The following is a 23,701-nucleotide window of genomic DNA, read 5'->3' on the forward strand; positions in this document are numbered from 1 at the left end:
GAATTACCTTCATTTTGTTTATTACATGGTATTGTTCACCAAATTCCTGTCTTGGTACATTTGATGATGGGATGGTATCAGGCTTCATGATATGATATGATTTTCATTGAGGCAAATGGTTTAAACTAAATTTGTTATCGTTAATATCTAACTTAACTTAAATGATATTGGTTTCATTGGGTGTTAAAAATCAGTACTAAAAGGATGTACCAACTTTCTCTACCATTGAGTATAAATTCTAGAAGTTGCACTTAATTTACTGAAATTTCCCATTACCTAAATTTATATATAAATTCATTTAACTGCTTATTGGTCTCATATTGTTAACATCTAAACATTTGTTTGTACAATTTTATGAAATATGTATTTTATTAATGTTCAAATTTTGTGATTGATATTGTACAGTAAGTAGATTTTAATGATTACTTACATTAAGTAATAGGCTAACAATCACTAGATCTGAACCATGGTAATATATTATATTTATATTTTGTTTTCATTTATCAATAATGATAATTAGGATTTTATCACATTATTTAGCAGTAATTGTTGTTGTTTGTATTTACAAAAAAAACCAATTTCACATAATGTCTGTTGTCAGTATTTATAAACTTCATGATTATCATTCCTTTCCAGGGTGGTAACACTCCATTACATTCATATCTGAGGAATCGTGGATATACAACAACTATACCTACCTTAGAAATAGTGACTTGTCTCATTCAGCATGGGGCACCAGTAGCATTGCAAAATAAGGTAAATGTACAGGGATTTGCTAGTGTAATAGGCTAACATTCTATAGATATGCTGTGGTAAACCATTCTATTTTGTTCTACTCATTTATTAATAATGATAATTATGATTATTTACCACAATATTTAGCAGCAATTGTTGTTGTTTGTATTGAAAAAAAACAAACAATTTCACATAATGTCTGTTGTCAGTATTTATAAACTTCATGATGATTCATTTCCAGTATGGTGAAACTCTATTACATTCATATCTGGAGAGTGGATATACACCTACCTTAGAAATAGTGACTTGTCTCATTCAGCATGGGGCACCAGTAGCATTGCAAAAGAAGGTAATGTACAGGGATTTGCTAGTGTAATAGGCTAACATTCTATAGATATGCTGTGGTAAACCATTCTATTTTGTTCTACTCATTTATTAATAATGATAATTATGATTATTTACCACTTTATTTAGCATTAATTGTTGTTGTTTGTATTAAAAAAAAACCCAATTTCACATAATGTCTGTTGTCAGTATTTATATAACATGATTTTGATTCCTTTCCAGGATGGTGACACTCCATTACATTCATATCTGAGGAGGCAATATAAACCTACCTTAGAAATAGTGACTTGTCTCATTGAGCATGGGTCACCAGTAGCATTGCAAAATAAGGTAATGTACAGGGATTTGCTAGTATAATAGGCTAACATTCTATAGATCTGCTGAAGTAAACCATTCAATGAGAGAAAAAAGTAAGCACATTAACAAAAATCAAATTTTATTAAAAGAAACCTAATTAAAATAATAACTAAACAGTTATATATGATTTATGATAACTAAATCAAATAACATTTATCTTTTTTCTTAATGAACAAAAACAATCTACTTGTAATTTGTTATATTCAGGTGAATCAGTATAATTTTGTTTAAATACTTTGTACCATAAAATAAATATATATTGCTCATATGTAGCTGTAAAGATAACAACAATTGAAAATGGTCTAATTAATTATAAATATGAAATAAAATGAGGCAACTACAGTATGTTCACAAATAATAAAATAGCAAACAAAAATGTTTGTGTTATTGTTAACAAAATTAATAGAATCTGATTTTAATAAAAAAGAATTAGTAATTGTTAATAACCTTGCTCCCTCCCTTACCTTCCAAAAAAAATACTTGCGTCAGTATATCCAGCTAATTACAGTTTGAATATGGCCTTAAAGAGATCCTTTTCCAGCATTTTTTTTTTTTGCAAACATTTTGCCACAAATGGAAGAGAAATGTAAATAATGTTTAGTTTATAGTGGTTTCCAAAATCTAAAAATGTTCGAGCAATGCAATTGGACATTTTTTTATATTCAGGTGAATCAGTATAATTTTGTTTACATATTTTTGACCGTAAAACAAATATAAATTGGTCATATGTAGCTGTAAAGATAACAATGATTGACAATGGTCTAATTAATTGTAAAGATGAAATAAAATAGGACAACTACATTGATTAATAATAAAATAACAAATAAAAAATGCTTATGTCAAAAAAATAATAGAATCTGATTTTAATAAAAAAATAATTATTAATTAATAACCTGCTCCCTCCCTTGCCTTACAAAAAATGCTTCTGTCAGTCTATCCAGCTAATTATAAACATGACCTTAAAGAGATCCTTATCCAACCTAGAATATTTTTGTGCAAAAATTTTGCCACAAAAGGAAGAGAAATGTAAATATTTTGTTAGGGCGTGTGTCTATTGAAAAATAAAAAAAGAATGGTTTTTTTTGGAAACCGGTTTCGGCAGTTGTTTATAAATAAATATCGCGTTGCAGCTCAATTTTTACTCCAATAAAACCGGTTCCGTCCATGTGCGTTATGAATGATGTCATTATACACACCACAATGCAGTTCGTTAGGCGGAGGCGCAATTGGATCAAGGTCATGTTTACTTTTCCAAGAATTGCATCCATTTCATAGAAGGAGGCAGGTAATCCTGTCATTATTACCTGAAACGTTATTGTGGTCCTTGGTTAAAGTATAGGTAGGCCTACATCACACCCTCCGATATTGTCAAGTTGAACTCGTCTAGCTTTCACACGCTTTACAATATTCCTAAAAACATGTACGCAAGTCTTTCTTCCGACTCTCGGCAAGTCCCCTCACCGTTTTTTTGTGGGGACTCATTTCTGCTGGCAAGAAAAAACCGTTCTTAAAAAGAACGGTATTCAAAACCGTATCAATAGAAACAGGCCCTTAGTGGTTTCCAAATTTTAGCAGTAATTGTTATTGTTTGTATTGTCAAGAAACAACACAATTTCACATAATGTCTGTTGTCAGTATTTATAAACTTCATGATTATGATTCCTTTCCAGGATGTCGACACTCCATTTTTCTCTTTTTACATGTAGCAAGTTGTTTGGATGTAAATATCAAAGTAGTCTACTATTGAACAGTTCCAGCTTTTTTTTTTTTTTTATTTCATTGGTATTTGAATAATATCCAAATATTATTTGCTGTGACATTTTGGTATTTATATTATTGCTCAAACATTTTAACAAATCTTCCTACTGTTCCAAAGTAAACTTGTATTCAATTTATCTCTCTCTTCCATCTTTCAATGTTGAAGGCGGTAGACGATAAACGGCAGCGCTCAAGTTTTGATACAGAAGTTATAGGTGGCGTTTATTTCTATTCACATCCTAATTTACAACCAATGTTAAAAAATAGTATATCTACGTGTTATCATGTGATGCTCTTTCATCCAATCGCTAGATGGTAAATGTTTGAGCCATGATATAATACTGTATGTATGTGATGCGTAATTGAAGTGTGTTATATTGTATATCAATAATTTCTCAAAACTACTAATAACTAAACCCATTTTTTTAATAGGATGGAAATACACCTGTCTCTATTTTAGAAAGTAACAGGCTGATAAGTGACCAAAGAAAAACTGAAATTTTAAACTTCTTAGAAGGTAAGTGAAGTTTTAATTATTGAAATTTTAGGATCAACTAGTTTCATTGCAAACGATAAAGATTTGATTTCTCATCAAGTGAAGAAGAATGTCCAGATAAAGAAAATTAACATTTATGATATATCATTCACAGGTTTATTATAGATTAAATGATTCAGTGGGATAGTAGTATACATGGAAGTTGTGATATGTTGCAAGATGTAAATTATTTTGCTATTAATACGATAAAAATAACACAAAAACGCACACTTTAAAATTCCTTTGAAATAAAAATATTAAATAAATCATTTTTCAAATCAAATCAATCTCTTTATTCAATACATCAAAACAGTACACATAACAAAAATAAAGAGATTTTAATGATGATGATGATGATTTTAAGATGAAAGGGACCTCCAATAAACCTCAAGGGGCTTGTGATAGGAGGCCCACTTTAAACTAGTTACAATAATCGTATAGACGAATAGGCCATGGATCAACAGGGGATGCGCATTGTTAAGGAATATTTGAACTTTATTAATTGCACATAAATGTAAATGTAGATTTTTTTTTTTTTAATGTAATCTATTTTATATATAATGCTATTGTACAATTGGTATTCGCATTCAAGGCAAACAATTTAAGATAGGAGGAGATAAATATTGAATATAAAAATCCAAATTTCTTGTTAAATCCCATTTTTTGTTTCCACAATGGATGAATTTCCTTCACACACTTTAAAGCCAGCTTAAGAATACTATTTCTCTGTATGTAAAATTAAACATCATGCATAATGTATTTTACCTTCACTCCTACAATTGTATTATCTTATACCAGGGGTGGATCTAGTCAACTTTATTAATTGCATATAAATGTAAATGTAGATTATATATTTTTTTTTAGATTGTCGATATGGGACAAACACATTTTTTTTTTCTTGACGCCCGGAAATAGCATCTGAAGCGTTTTGGCTGGTCGATTCTTGTCATATAATTATCTAAATATATGTTGATATAAAGTTTGCGGTACACCATGTATATAAGTTTTGAAAAGAACTGTTGAGTTTCTTGATGTTTCGATCAATATTCTTTGATCGTCCTCAGGAGAGAGAATGCAGAAAGTCCAGGAAACTGGGAATATAAGTGGAATATGATATATAAATATAGTTTGGTTTTAAAGCCTGTTTTCTTGTCGATGCAGCGAGTTTCGTTGATTTGCGTTGAATTTTTTTTTGTTAAAGTTGAAAAAAATAATAACGATGATCGATCCGGATAGGTAATATTTACACATTTTTACATAATCGCGTTCATAGTTTCTTGGATCTCGTGAGCGTTGAAGTGACACGCGGATGTGAAGTTTTGCAGAACCAAGACCGTCCACAGCAGCCGTGGTCGAGTGAAAATTGAAAAAGTTACAGGTTTTGATGCTTCAATCCAGCCTAGGACATGTTTTCACTTATTAATCTAGGCTTTACACTAAAGACACATTAAATTAAATTGTTTTTATATTTTAATTCACAAACTGTGATGACATAATTTGTGAACTATTTGATTGGTCAGTTGAAGTTGAATTCAGGTCAATGATTAAAGATTTTAACGTTTTTACCTCATCTTCCTGTAAAATTGTTGTATGTAAATGGGTGGCGTGTCAATGACATTTAAAAGAATATAAAACCCCCCACACCCCCCCCCCCCCCAATTTTCCCCTGTATATAACTTCCAAGCAAATTGTAAAGCAATACATAATATTTGAGCAGTTAAATTATTGAAAAATACACACAGAATAATAGAATATTATACAGGTATTGCCTGCTTAGAGGTTAAATATAAGATTTGACATCCCCGAGGGAATGTTCGAGGGAATATATATTTCCCGAAGCGCTAGTTCTCAAGAACATAATATCATTCCCAAGGGGTTGTCAAATCATATATTTTACCGATATAAAAGGCGATATCTGTTATATTACATAGCCAACAACAAGTTGAATATCTACTGCTGGGTCGGGGTTAGCTAGGCCTCCTTTGTAATAAGCCTGACTAGTTAAGTGTTGCATTCACCTTACCTTGCGAAGAATAATATAAAGATAATTACTAATTAATGATTCCTTGGCAATAAAATATTCACTTAGGCCTATGTCGTTTAAATTACCAGAAGAATTTTCATCAATAAGCCTACATTAATGATAATAATATTATTATCAGGTAGGCCGCAAAAATAATAATTCGTCTTCTTCGAGGAGCCGAATCACCGGATGTTCAGCGCGCCGTTGTATTGTGATGATGGACAAATCATCGCGAGTTCAAGTCTCAGTAGATGACTTTTGTTTATTTATCGCCAAACGCGAGTGTTGCCACACGAAAATTACACAGTCAATATCATCGTACTCAAGAATTTGCTGGATTTTATATGTTTAATGACAGGGACACGATAACTACGCGAAAATTACTCAGTCAATATCATCATACTCGAGGATATATACAATTTATGATCCTCGCAGCGGTAGTCATGTGATGCAGTTTCAACCAATCACGTGAACGTATTTACATAGGCTAATTAATTTCTTCAAGCAAGTTGCGTAGCGCTGCAGGTAAAACGTTGTCTCGTGATGATGTGGGCTAATCTTCGCGAGTTCAAGTCTCAGTAGATGACACGAAAGTTACACAGTCAATATCATGATACTTGAGAATTTTATTTATTTTATTTTTATTTTATTCAGTTGACAACCAACAGCAATGAAACCGCCACTAACAGGTTGAATCTAAACATGATAAACTATAATAATACTCAAATAAGCAACAATAACATAAACAAAGATTGGAACATTATAGAGATTGATTTTTAATTAACCTGCAAACAAAAATGTAACTTACTACGCCAATAAGGTTGATGTTTATATGCCACAACTCTACAGATCACACATAGACCGATGTAATGCGAATAATGTATTTTAATAACTGTCAATCACTCAATACAACAACATGGGAATCAAAGCAACAACGAACGAACAACGCCAGCCCATGAGGGCGCACTGGCGCTATCTATCAAATCTCCTAAATCCCTTTGAAAATTGACACGGATTTTATATGTTTAATGACAGGGACACGATAATTACTCGAAAATTACTCCGTCAATATCATCATACTCGAGGATATATACCATTTACAATCCTTGCAGTGCTACTCATATGATGCAGTTTCAACCAATCACGTTCACGTATTTACATAGGCTATGTAATATAAATAAATATTTAGCCTTGCCTTGGTGGTACTGTTACTAGTACTAACTAAAAAGGGAACCATACCTGAATGTGAAAGTTGACAAACTTTTATAGGCTAAAACCAATCATATAACACTTAAGTCCAATTATGCGCAATTGCAGTTGAGTTTTTACAAGTAGTGTTAAATGCAATTCAACTTCAGTGGAAATAGAATGTACTGCACTTAAGTCAAATGTATTGCACTTAAGTCAAATGTATTATACTTAGTTGAATACAATTGTACTTCAATGCAATGTATTGTATCAAGGTAAATTCAAGGTATTTGTCTTAAGTTTAACTTGGAGGTAACTGATAAAATTGCTTGCCATAGCAGTGATGCTTCATCTTTGGTTCGCATATTGTTATACTGAATTCTATGTGTATAATGTTAATATATGTTGTGAATTTTCAATTATGTATACAGTTCAAATATGAGTGGGATATTCTTGTTTTTGTATACTGGTCCCCCTTCCACAATACTTGACCCCTCTCAAATTTAGCATTAGATGCGCCCCTGCTTCAATAGGATCAAATCCCCCTTGTCATTCCCCCTCTCCAATGATCTGTGTCATGAATATTTAAAAGTGTTGCCAAGCTGACGTGACTTTTTATATAGTTCTTTTATTTTAAAAATTATATGTAATTGTTTTGTTTTTGGTAATTTTTCAGATTTACCAAGTCCTGTTAGTGATCAATTTGAGAAACTAAAGGTTGAAAAACAGAATGGTGAGTTTAAGAATCATCATCAGAATTTACTTTTCATTGAATTATAAAGTATTCTACTATCCTTCTAAACAGGACTGTCTGTATGTCAACCAATGCATATCTGTAGATACCTTGGCTTACTACTAGTAACAATTTCTCTCTGAAAGTTCATTTATTGGGCATCAGACATTTGCAAACACTAAGTAACTAATTGATAATATAATAATGTTGATTAAAAATCCAAAAAATCCAATATGCAAAAAAAATAAATAAACAAAGCAGAAACTGTTGGCCTACACTGTAGCTATCCACAGAATAATAGAGTATTTCAAAAAAGAGTTTGAGGGGAAAAAGTGCTTAATCAATTCAATTTCTTTTATTTCATTCTTAAATTTCATCCATACCAACAAACGTACAAACAGAAAAAAGAAAATTTGCAAACTCTAAGCTTAAATATATATGATATTTCTCCATCTACAATACATATGTTTGCAAACACAAGCAACAAGAATTTTACAACTATATTCAACATACATTGCATGAAACCTTAGATAGATTTTAGCATATACTCATTAAGGGAAAGGACACTATGTTCAATAAACATCATACTGATGGCACTACTGATTCTAGAGACATTCAGTATATGGCGCAGAGCATTATTTTAGCATACATTAAGAGATCTAAATGTCTTAGATGGTCACACCAAAGGGCAGCATAATAAAGATTAATACAATAAGATCTAAAGAGGCAACATAACATTATATTAGTAATTTGCGATTGAGTGAACCCCACCCTGTCTAACTCCATTAGATACTGTAAATGGAATATATATGTTGTACAGGAGAGGGGACATAACCCCACCCTGTCTAACTACATTAGATACTGTAAATGGAATATATATGTTGTACAGGAGAGGGGACATAACCCCACCCTGTCTAACTACATTAGATACTGTAAATGGAATATATATGTTGTACAGGAGAGGGGACATAACCCCACCCTGTCTAACTCCATTGGATACTGTGGATTGGAAACAGAGTTACCCCAATGTATCACAAAACTTTGTTTCTCATACCAACATTTGAGCAATTTAACAATACAAAGATTCATACCATTGTTAATGAGCTTACTATGAAGAGTCCACATTGATTGACTTGATCAAAAGCCTTACTGGCATCTAGAGAGCAGGCAAAAACTGGGCTACCATTTCTATTGTAGTAGTCAATGACATGTTTTAATACAAAGATACAAGTATCAGTCGAGTGTTTTGCTTTAAATGCAAATTGGTAGTCGCTGGATTCAAGTGAGTTACCACAGTGACTGATCAAAATAAATTAAAAAAACTTAGATAATACAGAAGCTAAAGCATAGGGGTATAGTTGTTGTTATTAGTAATATCACCTGATTTACTCTTAACAATCGGCACTAATAACTAGAATAACACATGACCATGACACAGCATATCATTAAAGCATATACTCAATAAGATATTAACCCTTTAAAGACATGGCTCGCATCCCATACGGGGTAATTTACTGTCCCAGGACATGCAATCAGGCGCAGGATTGGTTAAAGCAAATAACAGAATAGGCAAATTGATTGGTTTTTTCATTGGAAAGCAGCAAATAAGCCTATCCTACAACACTGCCAAAAGCAGTCCCACTGTCCATTTGACCAATCCTGCGCTTGTTTTAAGACATGGGGCCCGTATATGTACGGGTTGACTTTTTGGGGTCACTAAATTGCACTTTTTGAGCATTTGACCTTTGAACTAGGCAAAACAAAAATTTTTGGAAGGCTAAAACATTTCACATAATAAATCCAACAATTGCAGAAAGTTACAGCCATAAAAATGGATTTTTGCATTTTTCCTAAACCTATTAAAAATACCTTATTTATTAGCCTCTGTCACTTGTGGTAGAAACCTTGCGTCTTCAAATGGTTAAGTCCTTTACTAGCATATTTAATGTGTGCACAATAATAATTTATTATTATACTGTATGACACACACATCAATGTAAACAATTAACCATTACAGTGTGTTACATGCATGAATGCAGATGTAGAAAATGTGTAATGGAATAATAGGAATAAAGATTGTATGAAATTGTGTGTTAATCCTGGAAAGTTCAATTTCAATTTCAATATTATAACATAAAAAACATAAAACTATAGTTTGTTAATAAATATAATTCCATAAAAATACAATGAAAAGTAGTTCAGTCATGTGAAGAGAGTAATGTAAGTCGAAGATATAACATTAAAAATACAAAAAAGAAGAAAAAATACATGAACTAATAGTATATTTAAAAAAAAACAAAGCTACAATTTCTATTTAAACCACTTTATCCGATCTTAACTGGTATATTTAACGTTCATCATATCTAGAAAGTAAAAGACAAAACATTAATTTAAAAACACAGTGTAAATATCTATAATAGAATGAGTATTGTATTGTTCATATAATTATGAATAAGCTGGTGTGGTGTTGATACACAGCAGAAACTGGCTATTCTATAAATATAACCATTGAGAAGTAATTTCTTCATGATATAAATAAACACATGTGTATGATAAATCAGGTTGAAATAAAATAATTTGCATTGTGTAATGAAGACAATTGTGACAATGGCTATTTATCAAATACCATTAAGTAATATCTTACATTAGATTTTTATTTTTCAGATCAAATTATGGAAGTAATTGTGGGATTTGCTGGTGAAACACTTCATCTTAAGGATGAAGACATCAAGTTGGAGATACATTCTGAAGCAATTGAAGGGGAAACAGTTAAAGTATCGCTAGAAAATTTTTCTGAGGAAACAGGCATGCCTGTACTTCATTCTCATGAATCAATAATATCACCTATTGTTAAATGTGGACCAGAAGGCACCAGCTTCAAAAAGCCCATTTCATTGTCATTTCCACACGATGCTGTAAATGAAGAGAATTGGAAATTCACTCTACTTGTTAAAGATCGCATTCAAGATGAATGGAAACGTGATGAAAAGGACATACAGTTTACTTTAAAAAACGGTCGATGTTGTATAACATTAATTCATTTCAGTTTTTATGCACTAATTGGTCATATAAGAAATTTCTTTGGTAAGAAAAGAATGTTGTTAGGAGTTTTTGGAAAGATGCTTGCAAATGATGAATATCAACTTCAAACAAGACTTTTTAAGCCGTCAGATAAACAGGTAATTACTATTTGTTGTTAAACTGTATTTAAATAAAGTAGTTCTTAATTTACTTACATTAACAAATATTTTCAAAATATAGATATAATAAATAGTTGCTTTGTCATATTTGGTCAATAACATTAACCTAGAGTAGTTAATTTGGCATAATATTTATTCTCTTATTTTTATATCTATATATAAATTTACGTAAGGGCAAAAATCGGTAAATCGCGCGTTATTTCTAGAATGTTTACTCGATGGTATATACAGTTGGTTAGAATCTCGGTACTCATTTTAACCACCTGATGTAACCCTGTTTACTAATTAAATTGAGTTAGATAATTAGTTATTGACAATTAAAACAAATTTAGGTTCAACGATTTGCCCCAAATAGGGGTGTTTTCTGATCGTGGCATACACTGTCTAATGGATGTCAATTTGAAAAATACCCGCATACGATAATACAAGGACACTTCGCATTTTCCTATCTCCTCCTACGATAATTGTTTTTAATAGCTGAAAACCGGTTGAACAGTTCGAGTACAGTATCATAATGTTAAAGACAGGCCGATTTTCCTTAAAAAATGCTATTTTGATAGATTTAATATAGGTTTATATAAATGTATTGATTTGCGATGAATGGAACATTCCAATCTCTGTTCTACAAGTGTCTATTCCCTCAGGCGTCGTAACGGCAAATACTGTATACTCATAACAGAAATTCGATCAATTTTTTTTTCAATCTGTGCTGCAGAGGTTGGATATAGATTTTTTTAACGGATAATGAGCTAGCGTTTTCAGTCGCCGTATATTATGTACAGATCTTTATTATTGCAGTTAAACCACCCCGGGAACCACCCACATCATCACCCTTCCCTCACTGGCATGAGTAGCGTTGTTGTAAAGCCAGTAGAGGATAGGCCTACGGTGGTACGAAGGATCAACAACAACTTTGGTGGGTAGGGTAGGAACCAACTTAAGTATGAATTGGCTCTAGAAACAATTGAAAACCATTAGGCCTACTAATTAAGTTGAGTTAGATAATTTAATATTTATTAACGATTAAATCAAATTTATGATTTGCCCCGAATAGAGGTGGTTTTCACAAATTGTTTAACATTATATAAACATATATACGTCGTAGTGATGTATCGTTACATGTACTGTACTATTTCAATCGATTAGGACGGTGATAGTTTCAACAAAGTAATTACATCGCCGCAATGTTTTACTGTGTTTAGTGGTATATTATTTGTAAAACATGAAAACAATTAATATTTCGTTACTAAATGGATAAAGAATATATTTAAAAATTGTTCCTCTTTGCACCCATCCTCTTCCCCATCCCTCAACCATAATGTTACATACAAAACACAAATTAAGTTTGTTTAAATTTGACTTAAACAATTGGTTTCATTTTGTGACAAGTTTCTCTTTCGGAAGTAATTCCCAGGGTGCTAATTTTAGTTGAGCACATAAATCACAGTGTCTATTTATTTATTCGTTCCTGTAAACGACATGTATTATTGTCCTGCATTATTGTACATTTGAAATCACCAGTTTTTTAACGCTGAAATTATAATGTATTCGAGAACTATCTGTGGGCACGACCTAGATGGTTTGCGAGCGAAGCGAGCTTACCATCTAGTACCTTAAAATTATACAGTGTACAATCATGTATTGAATTGATTCCTGATCATTATAAAATATGCTGTAAAGAAGTAAACATGATGATTGCATTGTACACTTCCCTCATATAATTAATAAACTAATATACACAGTCACAAATAACAGTAAGTATATGTATTTCAGACGATAAAAGAAGAGCACAGTGAAATTGGTGAGAAGCCTTTAATAACACCAGTAGATATACTATCTATGTATATGGACATGAACATTACTGTAGCAGTATCAGAACAGGAATGGAAAGTTCATGAGAAAAAAAAAGTAGGAATATCAATATTTTTAGTAGATTGGCATGGTAAAGAATTATGCATTAAACATGTTTTTGCAGGAATACCACATAACTTGAGAATTCATAATGATAATTGATCAATAAATAAAATCTCTATTGCTATCCATATATTTAGCATACTGGATCACGATACTGAGTTAAGATCTTTAACTCTGTCTACACTGTCAAAAACTAGTTTGACAAAAAAAGTGTGATATATACAAATATGGTAGTGATATGCCCAAAAATGGTAGTGATATGACATCATCTTGTCCATATATAGGCACATTTTGTTTGATAGTGTAGACAGAGCTTTAGAATAAAAATGCTGTCTTTTGATTAGTCTCGTTGGAGGATGCACACTTTTAATTGCAGTTAGCCATTTTTGTATTTCTCATTGAGAGAAAAACTCTTTGAATGAAAGCATTATCATAACATATAACACATAACATTATAAACAAAATTATTTAAAAAAAAATGTATTCACCAAAGCAATCAATTTAACTACAGTGCCTTTCAGCTGTAACTTTTTATCTCCTGGCTCCTTTTTTCCCTTAGACTGTCACTGCTGAATACCTATGGCGTGGAACACCATTGAAGAATTTTCTTTTAAAAAGAGGTAATTCATCAGCAAAAGTCCTAAAGGCAACAGTATCACTGTCACAAGAGTCAAATGATATTGATCCAGTGGAAGTGAATTGTAAGTATTTAAAATGCAACAACAATTAAAGTCTAAATTTAGAATGATTGTAATAAATAAAATGTACTATTCAAATACGGTAATCAGACATTACCATCCATGACAATAACCACCCATTATTAACTGTACCATTGTTAGAATATGGGGTGGAATCAATATAGGTGTTGGCTTGTTTTTTATCTAGCACTACAATACACTTTGGTTACATTGCTAGTTCCTAAAACACCTTAATTCTTCCGCATATCAAGCAGAGGATTTTTATTTCGAATATCGGTTGGGTGTTTTTTTTTCTAATTCTTACAGATTTTCTCATCTTAATTTTTTTATATTATTTAATTTCCAGTATAATATTACTAGTCAAGTTTTTCTATATATATATACACTATATATAAATCTGGTTTCTTTTTTTATTGAAAAAATGATTAAATATTTTATTTGTTATAGGTAATGTTGAGACATCAGGACCAAATCCAGGTATGTTATATTAATTGTGGTAATGATTAAGTCTGTTTTCACCTTGACCAGAGAAAAGGCATAAGCCAATACGTCTGAGGCAGATACTAGATGCAAGGGCTGCCAGCAGTTCTGATTTTAAATGCTTGATGGGATCTCAACTCCCAGACGGTCTCCCATCCAAGCTCCAACCGGGTCCAACGTTGCTCAACTTTGGTGATCAGACAAGAAAACCAGTGTTTCAACATGATAAGGCCGTATCATATCATGTAGTGCATGAACAAACAAAAAAACAGACTACAATTTGTAGAATTTAATTCACCACCATTTCTATGGAAAATTATACAATAAAGAGTGCCCTTAAGCACTATTTTGTCTGGCACTATTAGCCAGATTTTATCAACTTTACAGGTTATATTCCAACCAATGTGAATAGTTTTATGGTAAGCGCCGGCAGGCATCTATGCCAGCATGCCTATGAACATTTTTAGACCATGATACATTATAGCAAATATATTTACTGTAATTTTTAGCTAATTTGTTCATCCCATGCTGGTACAGGTGTTCCTCCCAGTACAGGTGTGTCTTCTGGTACAGGTGTGTCTTCAGGTACAGGTGTGTCTTCAGGTACAGGTGTTCCTTCCAGTACAGGTGTGTATTCTGGTGCAGGTGTGTCTTCTTGTACAGATAAACAAAATTTTCAAAACTTTCTTTTATTTAAAAGTCGAAGATAGCCAGGTCTCGGGTCCATTCTGTTGTCGTCACAGATTGATATCTTCATCAGTACTTCTATGAATGGATGATTAGGTGGGAACACGAACGCTAGTTGATCATACCCAGTACCGTTTTGATCGTACGATTAATCGGGAAACCTCCTCACGATATATATAACATATTCTATATAATAACATTAAAATGTTTACTTTTCTTGTCACAGTTACATAGTAATATTTTTAGTTAATGGTTATAGTTACTCAATAATAGTATAATTGTTTGTTGCAGAAACAAGAAATCCATTGGAAGACAAGTTCAACAAGTTAAATTATGATCTCAGTGAAGTATTTATGAAGTATCAGAAAAGATATTATTTTTTGAGATGTTGTCTCTCTGAGCACATTGCATTACAGGTCCTTGGCAATAGAGATTGCATAGCAAATGATTATTTCAATGAACTCTCTGAGAAAGGATATATCAAACCAACTGATGTTGGTCTTTTGCTAAATATTGCAGAATTATCAGAAATTCAGGAAGCTAGAAATGTTGTAGCACAGTATATGAGAGACAACAATGTTAAAAATACTGATAGACATAAGTTGTCCCCATATAGGAAAAGATTGTGCAAGGCATTGAGAGAGTTTAACCCAAATGAAATCAATAAGATTAATGCTTTTTATCAATTGGAATTATCAACCATTTGGGATGTCGCATTTGAGTTAGAGAGGAAAAACAAATTAGTGAATAAATCACAGAGAAAAGCGTTTGCTAACATTCTTGGACCAACTCCTAAGAAGATACTTGGTATGTACAATATTTTTTGTATTAAAAAATTGTCTATAGAGTAGGTGTTGTTAATAAAAATATTAGTTTTTATGAAAAGATTTTGCTGGTGGCCTTTATTTTACACTGACAATCTGTATTGATAAGAAAATACTAAAAGTACAGTACATTTTCTCACATCAGATCAGACCATATGTTTTAGTATGTGGCTGCCTTGAATGAAAACTTCAAAACTATTGCAGAGAAATTCATTTTTAATGCTAATTTATTTAAAAAAAATAAACAACAGACAAAATAGCTAATAGTATTATTAAAGACACCTTCCCTACAATTTGTGACGTTTTGTAAAAATAATACATACATATTACTTTAAAAACATTAAACCAGGTCATTCCTTGTCGTAAATGTACGTTTTATGGTAAATTATGATAAAAAGTGAGAAACAATGCACTACCTAAGTAGCTCGCGGCGAGTGACCTCTCGTAGTCGGTCTTTAGGCCTAGCCTAGCTAGGCTTAGTTTTGTAGGCCTAGCTGGTAAACATCGGTAACGTACGAACATCGTACGCTACCTATATACCTAGCCTGACGTTGTATAGTTGCTGCATTAATTGTCTTTCTATTTTTGCCAGACTCCGTTGATACAAATTGAGGAAAACCCGGTATTTTCGCTGAAAAGTTAGGAGTCTTCCATTTGTTTTGGCCTCACGATCGATCGAAAAGTGGGTGAATTACATACGGAAAAAAAAAAAATATCAATCCGCGCGCAATGCATTTTGCGATTTATAGCGGGCCGCTATAATTATTAGAATCGGCTTATTTTTCACATTTTTAATCATTTAAAGACGAAAAAAGTTATCGCAATAGGACCATATAGTATTAACATTAAATATAGTTTGAGATCTTAAATTAGATCTAAAAAATGTAGGGAAGGTGTCTTTAATGTCACCAAGTTAATTTAATGATAGATGATACCACACATACTGACATGAAATTATTAAAATATTTAAAAAAAATCGTATCTCTTCACAGATGAGCAAGACGATACAGCGACTACTACACAAGCCAGTGAACAAGGTATGATCCATTGATGATACAGTCAAGTGTATAAATACTAATTTACATTTTGTCAAACCAAAATTGAACTGTTCACCGCTGTTAAAAAACCAAGCATTATTATTATTAAACTATCTGTTTTTTTTGGCTTAACTCTTTCACTGCGTGTACCCGGTATTACTAAGTATAAACAAATGTCGTTGAACTGTGGTATACTCGGTATTACCGGGTATGAGAAAAATTATTATTTATTTGTATTTGCCTATAATATAGCACCCTCTATAGTTTTTTGATAAACTTGAATACAGTATTTGCAATTCATTAAAACTAATTTTTAGCACAACATGCGCCCTCTATAGTTGTTAATATCGTCTTGAAATTTCTATTTCAACTTGCGCCCTCTATCACATGTTATTATTATTATAACCTTGTAATTAAAATTATTTTAACCATGGAAAGTTATATTATTAACTACAATGACACATAAACATTCTCCAGTTACCAATTTACCCACCCCAATAGAACAATATCATGTTCATTCTGCAAAAAGAATTCTGAATTAGTTGTTAGTTTTTCTGTAACAATGATTTGATGATTTTGACCAACAATTTATGCCTAATTTTTTATAAAATGATAAAAATAATTCAAATTTGTTTGATATTTTTATTCGTTACACATATCTTCATCAATATCCAGTGGGAAAACCATATTCCATAAAAACTATAGAAAAAATAGTTTTTATCATAAATTGATAAAAAAAACAGAAAATCCAAAATAGATGTAATGATGTCATTAATATGCAAATTAGCTTTTTTTTTACTTCTAACCATAGACCAACCTTTTAAAATAATTAAAAAATTATGTCATTTATTCTTTTTTGCACATTTCTTAAATGCATATGCACATAGCTGGGACTAATGCTTCAATGAAGTAAATGTTTGTGTATATTAAATAATTAATAATTTATTGCCATCTGCCACAACTTCCCATCTTATTAAAATAATACTAATGACAATGGCAGTGAAATAAGAAATAATACTTGGACAAAACATGCAAAATTGTATTATTTCACAAGATTCCAATAAAAACTACTTTTTCACAGATGTGCAAGATGGTTCAGTGACCTCTGCATTAGCACAGTCTGACATCCAAGGCAGTCAACAAGGTAGGATCCATTGATTACATTTAAAAATAAAACTAAATAGACATATTATAATAATAACTGTAGCACATTTTGAGTTATTCAAAATGTATACATTTTAGATGAAAATGTATAGTTATGTTACTCTCCAAAATGAACATAAAATGTATAGTTATGTTACTCTCCAAAATGAACATAAAATGTATAGTTATGTTACTCACCAAAATGAACATAAAATGTATAGTTATGTTACTCTCCAAAATGAACATAAAATGTATAGTTATGTTACTCTCCAAAATGAACATAAAATGTATAGTTATGTTACTCTCCAAAATGAAAATGATGAACATAAACAGTCATTTATTTGTGTGTCACTCATACAAAATAAAAAGCTTTGTCATTAATGTGTAATATATAACTGTCTTTTTTGTATTTTTGTTTGAACAGAATTAACAAAGCTATTAGCATCAGATTCACCAGTTACTGTTAATGAGGAATTAAAAACACAAATGAAGAAAGTGATGATTGAGGAACAGGAAAGAAAACTTGAAGCAGAGAGCGGTGAGTTAAGGATCATAAATTAATTTACTTTTTATTTCGTCACACTCAACAGTGACACAAGTCAAGTCAATTGCAAAGTTCAACAATAGAAAATGATGAACATATTTAAACATAATTATATAAACAAAATCCAAAGCAGTCTTAAGCTGGCCTTTAATATACTGTTCAACGTATACTAACAATAACTGTCTTTTCTGGATTTTTTTATTGAACAGAAGTGACAAAGCAGTTTCCATCGGATTCATCAGATACTCTTAGTGATGAATTTCAAACACAAGTAGTGGAACAGGAAACTAAACCTGAACCAGAGAGTGGTGAGTGTCATAAAATATTAGTTGTGTTATTATATGGTTAAAATAACTTTAAATGTAGAATGGATTTTAGCTACATTTTTTTTTTATTTCAACATTTATAAAAAAAAGAATGTCTTTAAACAGAATTAGAAAAAAATACTAAATTCATACATTTAAACGATTGATAAGGTAAATAACTTATTTAACTAATCTTTAAAACAACATGTCTTTTATTATTTAGTCAAGAATAAAAGCTGATACATTGAACAATATCTGCATAAATACTGTCATGATATTTATATATAAGTTGCTGTGACACTTACAGGCCACCGTACTTTGATCACACAAACAAAACATATTCATTATGGTCGGCAATGTATTATCAACAAACTTAAAAATAAGAGATAGTTCTCTATCCAATGTAAATAGAACAGTTTATATTTCATCAAAGAACATATTGTTATTGTTAATCTTATTTTGATATGCTTGCTCTATAAATTCAACAACAGATTAATTATGATTGGTCAAAGCTCTCTGTGAAGCTGTCAACATCTTTGAAAATAGGCTTCTGGGCTCAACTTACTAAGTATTTGCTGCCCCATATATCTGGGAAAATTGGCCGTTGGTAGAGACAAAATTTGAAATTTACTTTGTTATTTATAAAGTCGCAAATTAGCATGCAACATACAAATACATTGCAAAATAATAACAAATTGATATTAATTAATAATCAAATTAGGGTGTGTTACATTGTATAGGTCTATGGTACAGGGCTCAGGTGGCAGGCCTTTACTTTACTTGCCAACTAATGTTTATTTTTTTCTTATATAAATTTTCTGGTTTTTTATTGTAATAACCTAATGCTATTTTTTGTAATATATTAATAAACCATAAATCAATAAAAAAAAATGAGGTTCTGCACAGTAAATGAAGATGATAATGGATGAAAATGTATTAGAAATTTATGTTATTGTGGTTGATTGTGTTGAGTAATGAATAATCAAGTGCTGTTGCTTGTGATATTTAATTCTTAATACTAATACTCATTTCAGATCTGCAGTCGCCAGAAAATGACAGGTAAGTAGTACTGTATAATGAGTGTATCACAGTATCTATACTGTTTATTTATACTCTCCAATACCATAGAGATAGACCAACACCCTGCTAGTTAATTGTTTGCCCTGAGATGATAGTCTGGAAGGGATACATATTATTACTATCACTTGTGTGTCTATCAGTTCAGTTGTATATTAATAACATAACCTGTTAATACAACCATAAAGTTCAACCATAGAAATAGTGTTGAAACAATTATACACAAAATCAAGAATAACAAACATCAAAAGAACTTTTAAACCCAACAACCAAGTTATAATAATAATGAAACAATCCTGGTTTTATATAGAATTACATTCTGCATAAGCTTAACGGAGGATGACGGACCTTTTGTCCTACCAATATTTTTAATTTCAGTAAGATATATGCCACACTTCCGTTTTGGCCGACAGACTCCCATATTTATACTTGTCTCTTAGACTAACGTGCTCCTGGTTTTATATTCTCCCGTATTACAAAGATAACTGAACTTTGATGTATATGTGTTGCTTTCTGCAATAAAATATAAAAAAAAAAAGCTAAAAAAACATACAAATTTATGATATTTAAGTCATAATTTATTGATCACCTTATTGAAGGGGATTCTTTTCACATAGTCATTATGGTACCAATTGCTCCTTGCATTTCCTGATTTTGATAATAATACTGTAAAAAAGGGAGTGGGGATGGGTTGCTAGAACCATAAAACCCTCCTGCTTACGAGTCTGTTATCCTTATTATAGGGAGTGGGGAGGGGTTGCTAGACCATAAAACCCTCCTGCTTACGAGTCTGAATCCTTATTATAGGGAGTGGGGAGGGTTTGCTAGACCATAAAACCCTCCTGCTTACAAGTCTGTTATCCTTATTATAGGGAGTGGGGAGGGGTTGCTAGAACCATAAAACCCTCCTGCTTACGAGTCTGTTATCCTTATTATAGGGAGTGGGGAGGGGTTGCTAGAACCATAAAACCCTCCTGCTTACGAGTCTGAATCCTTATTATAGGGAGTGGGGAGGGTTTGCTAGACCATAAAACCCTCCTTCTTACGAGTATGTTATACTTATTATAGGGAGTGGGGAGGGTTTGCTAGACCATAAAACCCTCCTTCTTACGAGTCTGTTATCCTTATTATAGGGAGTGGGGAGGGTTTGCTAGAACCATACTTACTTACGAGTCTGTTATCCTTATTATAGGGAGTGGGGAGGGTTTGCTAGAACCATACTTACTTACGAGTCTGTTATCCTTATTATAGGGAGTGGGGAGGGTTTGCTAAAACTATAAAACCCTCCTGCTTACGAGTCTGTTATCTTTATTATAGTTTTACTAATGTGTACATATACATTTTTATTTTTAGCCTGAAAGAAAGCATACAGACATTTGTCAAAGGTAATTTCCTTAATCATTATTGATAATCTATACATTTTTACAACATGCTGCTATTAACTGTGATATCTTCATTCCTGTTACCTGTAGTAGTACTATCAGAATCATTATTGATAATCTATACATTGTTACAACATGCTGCTATTAGCTGTGAAATCTTCATTCCTCTTACCAGTAGTAGTACTATCAGAAGCATTATTGAGAATCTATACATTGTTACAACATGCTGCTATTAGCTGTAATATCTTCATTCCTCTTACTAGTAGTAGTACTATCAGAATCATTATTGATAATCTATACATTGTTACAACATGCTGTTATTAGCTGTGATATCTTCATTCCTCTTACCAGTATCATTATTGATAATCTATACATTGTTACAACATGCTGCTATTAGCTGTGATATCTTCATTCCTCTTATCAGTAATAGTACTATCAGAATCATTATTGATAATCTATACATTATTACAACATGCTGCTATTAGCTGTGATATCTTCATTCCTCTTACCAGTAGTAGTACTAGTAGAATCATTATTGATAATCTATACATTGTTACAACATGCTGCTATTAGCTGTGATATCTTTATTTTATGTCTGATGTTTGTCCTGACAACGTCTCATGTCCTGACCAATTGACTGATGCTCTATTCTCAGAACGTCTATGATGATCATACATCTAACATTGATCCTGATCAGAATTTTTTTCATAGCAACATTAATCTATATATAAATTTACGTAAGGGCAAAATTCGGTAAATCGCGCCTTACTTTTAGAATTTTTACTCGATGGTATGTAAAGTTGGTTCGTACTTTCGGTACTGATTTAACCACCTGATGCAACCCTGTTTACTAATTAAATTAAGTTAGATAATTAGTTATTGACGATTAAAACGAATTTAGGTTCAACGATTTGCCCCAGATAGGGGTGTTTTCCGATCGTGGTATACACTGTCTAATGGATGTCTATCTTGAAAAATACCCGCCACAAAAATGCGAGGAGGCTTTGCATTTTCCTATCTCCTCCTACGATAATAGTTTTTAATAGCTGAAAACCGGTTGAACAGCTCGAGTACAATATCATAATGTTGAAGACAGGCCGATTTTCTTAAAAAAATACTATTTTGATAGATTTAATATACGTTTATACAAATGTATTGATTTGCGATGAATGGAACATTCCAATCTCTGTGTCGTTCCACAAGTGTCTATTCCCTCAGGCGTCGTAAAGGAAAGTACTGTATACTCATAACAGAAATTCGATCTGTGCTGCAGAGGTTGGATATAATTTTTTTTAAACGGATAATGAGCTAGCGTTTTCAGTCGCCGTAATTTAATATTTATTACCGATTGGTTTTCACAAATTGTTTAACATTATATATAAACATACGTCGTAGTGTATCGTTACATGTACTGTACTATTTCAATCGACTACGACGGTATTACATCGCAATGCTTTGTGGTATATTATTTGTAAAACATGTTAATTAATATTTCGTTACAAAATAAAGAATATATTTAAAAATTGTTCCTCTTTGCACCCATCCTCTTTCCCATCTCTCAACCATAGGCCTAATGTTACATACAAAACACAAATTAAGTTTGTTTAAATTTGACTTAAACAATTGGTCTCATTTTGTGACAACTTTCTCTTTCGGAAGTAATTCCCAGTGTGCTAATTTTAGTTGAGTACATAAATCACAGTGTCTATTTAATCGTTCCTGTAAACGACATATATTATTGTCCTGCATTATTGTACATTTGAAATCGCCAGTTTTTTAACGCTGAAATTACTGTATATTCGAGAACCATCTGTGGGCACGACCTAGATGGTACGCGAGCGAAGCGAGCGTGCCATCTAGTATATCAAATTATTATCCTAGTGATTTTACCCACAAAATTAATACGAATTCAGACAATATTTTTTCATCCATCCACTTTAATGCAAGAAGTCTATTAAAAAATATTGATCCAATCGTGAGTCTTCTCTACATTTTTCTTTCGATGTGAATGCTGTTAGTAAAACATGGTTTTTAAAATTTGATAATCCCTTGGTTAAAATCCCTGGATTTTCTTTTGTCTCGAATCACAGGTCTTTTAAAGGAGGCGACGGTGTCGCCTTGTATATTTGCGATGGCCTTCAATTTTAAATAAGAGATGATCTATTTTTTAACCCCCTAGTTTGCGAATCAATATTTGTTGAAATCATCCACCCTAATACAAAAAATATTATTAAAAGAAGTATCTATAGAGCCCCATTAAATGATCCGCTTGTGTTTATTGATCAACTTGATTCAATCTTAGCCAAATTATCCAATGAAAACAAAATAAATTATATTCTTGGTGACTTCAATATTGATATATTAAAAAATGAATCAAATAATGATGCTTGTCAATTTGTTAACTCTCTGTTTAGTAATTATTTTCTCCCCCTTATTCATAGACCATCCAGAATGACCAAGTCCTCTTTCTCACTGATTGACAATATTATAACCATGGAGGTTTTATACCTCCATGTTATACCTAATAAATTTGATTTCCCTAGTATAAGTGGACTATTATATAGTGATATTTCGAACGATCTTTTTAATCCAATTCCTAAAAAAATACTTGGTATGTATTTATGCAAACATGCTCTAAAAAAAGTGTTGAAATAATTTACTGGTACTTAGCTGTTAACACGATCACATTAAGTTGAAGACAATTTTCCCTCCCTCCCGCCCAATAACAGAGTAGGT

General features: G+C 31.8%; 1 protein-coding gene across 1 annotated transcript in view; it reads left to right on the top strand.

Annotated features, from left to right (window-relative positions):
• The first annotated feature begins 961 nt into the window (after positions 1–961).
• The window catches only part of LOC140047637 (uncharacterized), a 37,262-nt gene continuing 14,522 nt past the window's right edge, over positions 962–23,701 (top strand). The window contains exons 1-16 of the mRNA XM_072092673.1: positions 962–1,084; positions 1,303–1,410; positions 3,628–3,712; positions 7,618–7,674; positions 10,339–10,853; positions 12,648–12,782; positions 13,348–13,489; positions 13,934–13,963; positions 14,504–14,593; positions 14,945–15,460; positions 16,470–16,514; positions 17,596–17,658; positions 18,082–18,195; positions 18,411–18,509; positions 19,541–19,565; positions 20,937–20,968. Coding sequence (XP_071948774.1) covers positions 962–1,084; positions 1,303–1,410; positions 3,628–3,712; positions 7,618–7,674; positions 10,339–10,853; positions 12,648–12,782; positions 13,348–13,489; positions 13,934–13,963; positions 14,504–14,593; positions 14,945–15,460; positions 16,470–16,514; positions 17,596–17,658; positions 18,082–18,195; positions 18,411–18,509; positions 19,541–19,565; positions 20,937–20,968 — 2,179 coding nt within the window. The remainder of the gene's footprint in view (positions 1,085–1,302; positions 1,411–3,627; positions 3,713–7,617; positions 7,675–10,338; positions 10,854–12,647; positions 12,783–13,347; positions 13,490–13,933; positions 13,964–14,503; positions 14,594–14,944; positions 15,461–16,469; positions 16,515–17,595; positions 17,659–18,081; positions 18,196–18,410; positions 18,510–19,540; positions 19,566–20,936; positions 20,969–23,701) is intronic.

Source organism: Antedon mediterranea, chromosome 4, assembly GCF_964355755.1.
Source record: "Antedon mediterranea chromosome 4, ecAntMedi1.1, whole genome shotgun sequence".
NCBI lineage: Eukaryota > Metazoa > Echinodermata > Crinoidea > Comatulida > Antedonidae > Antedon > Antedon mediterranea.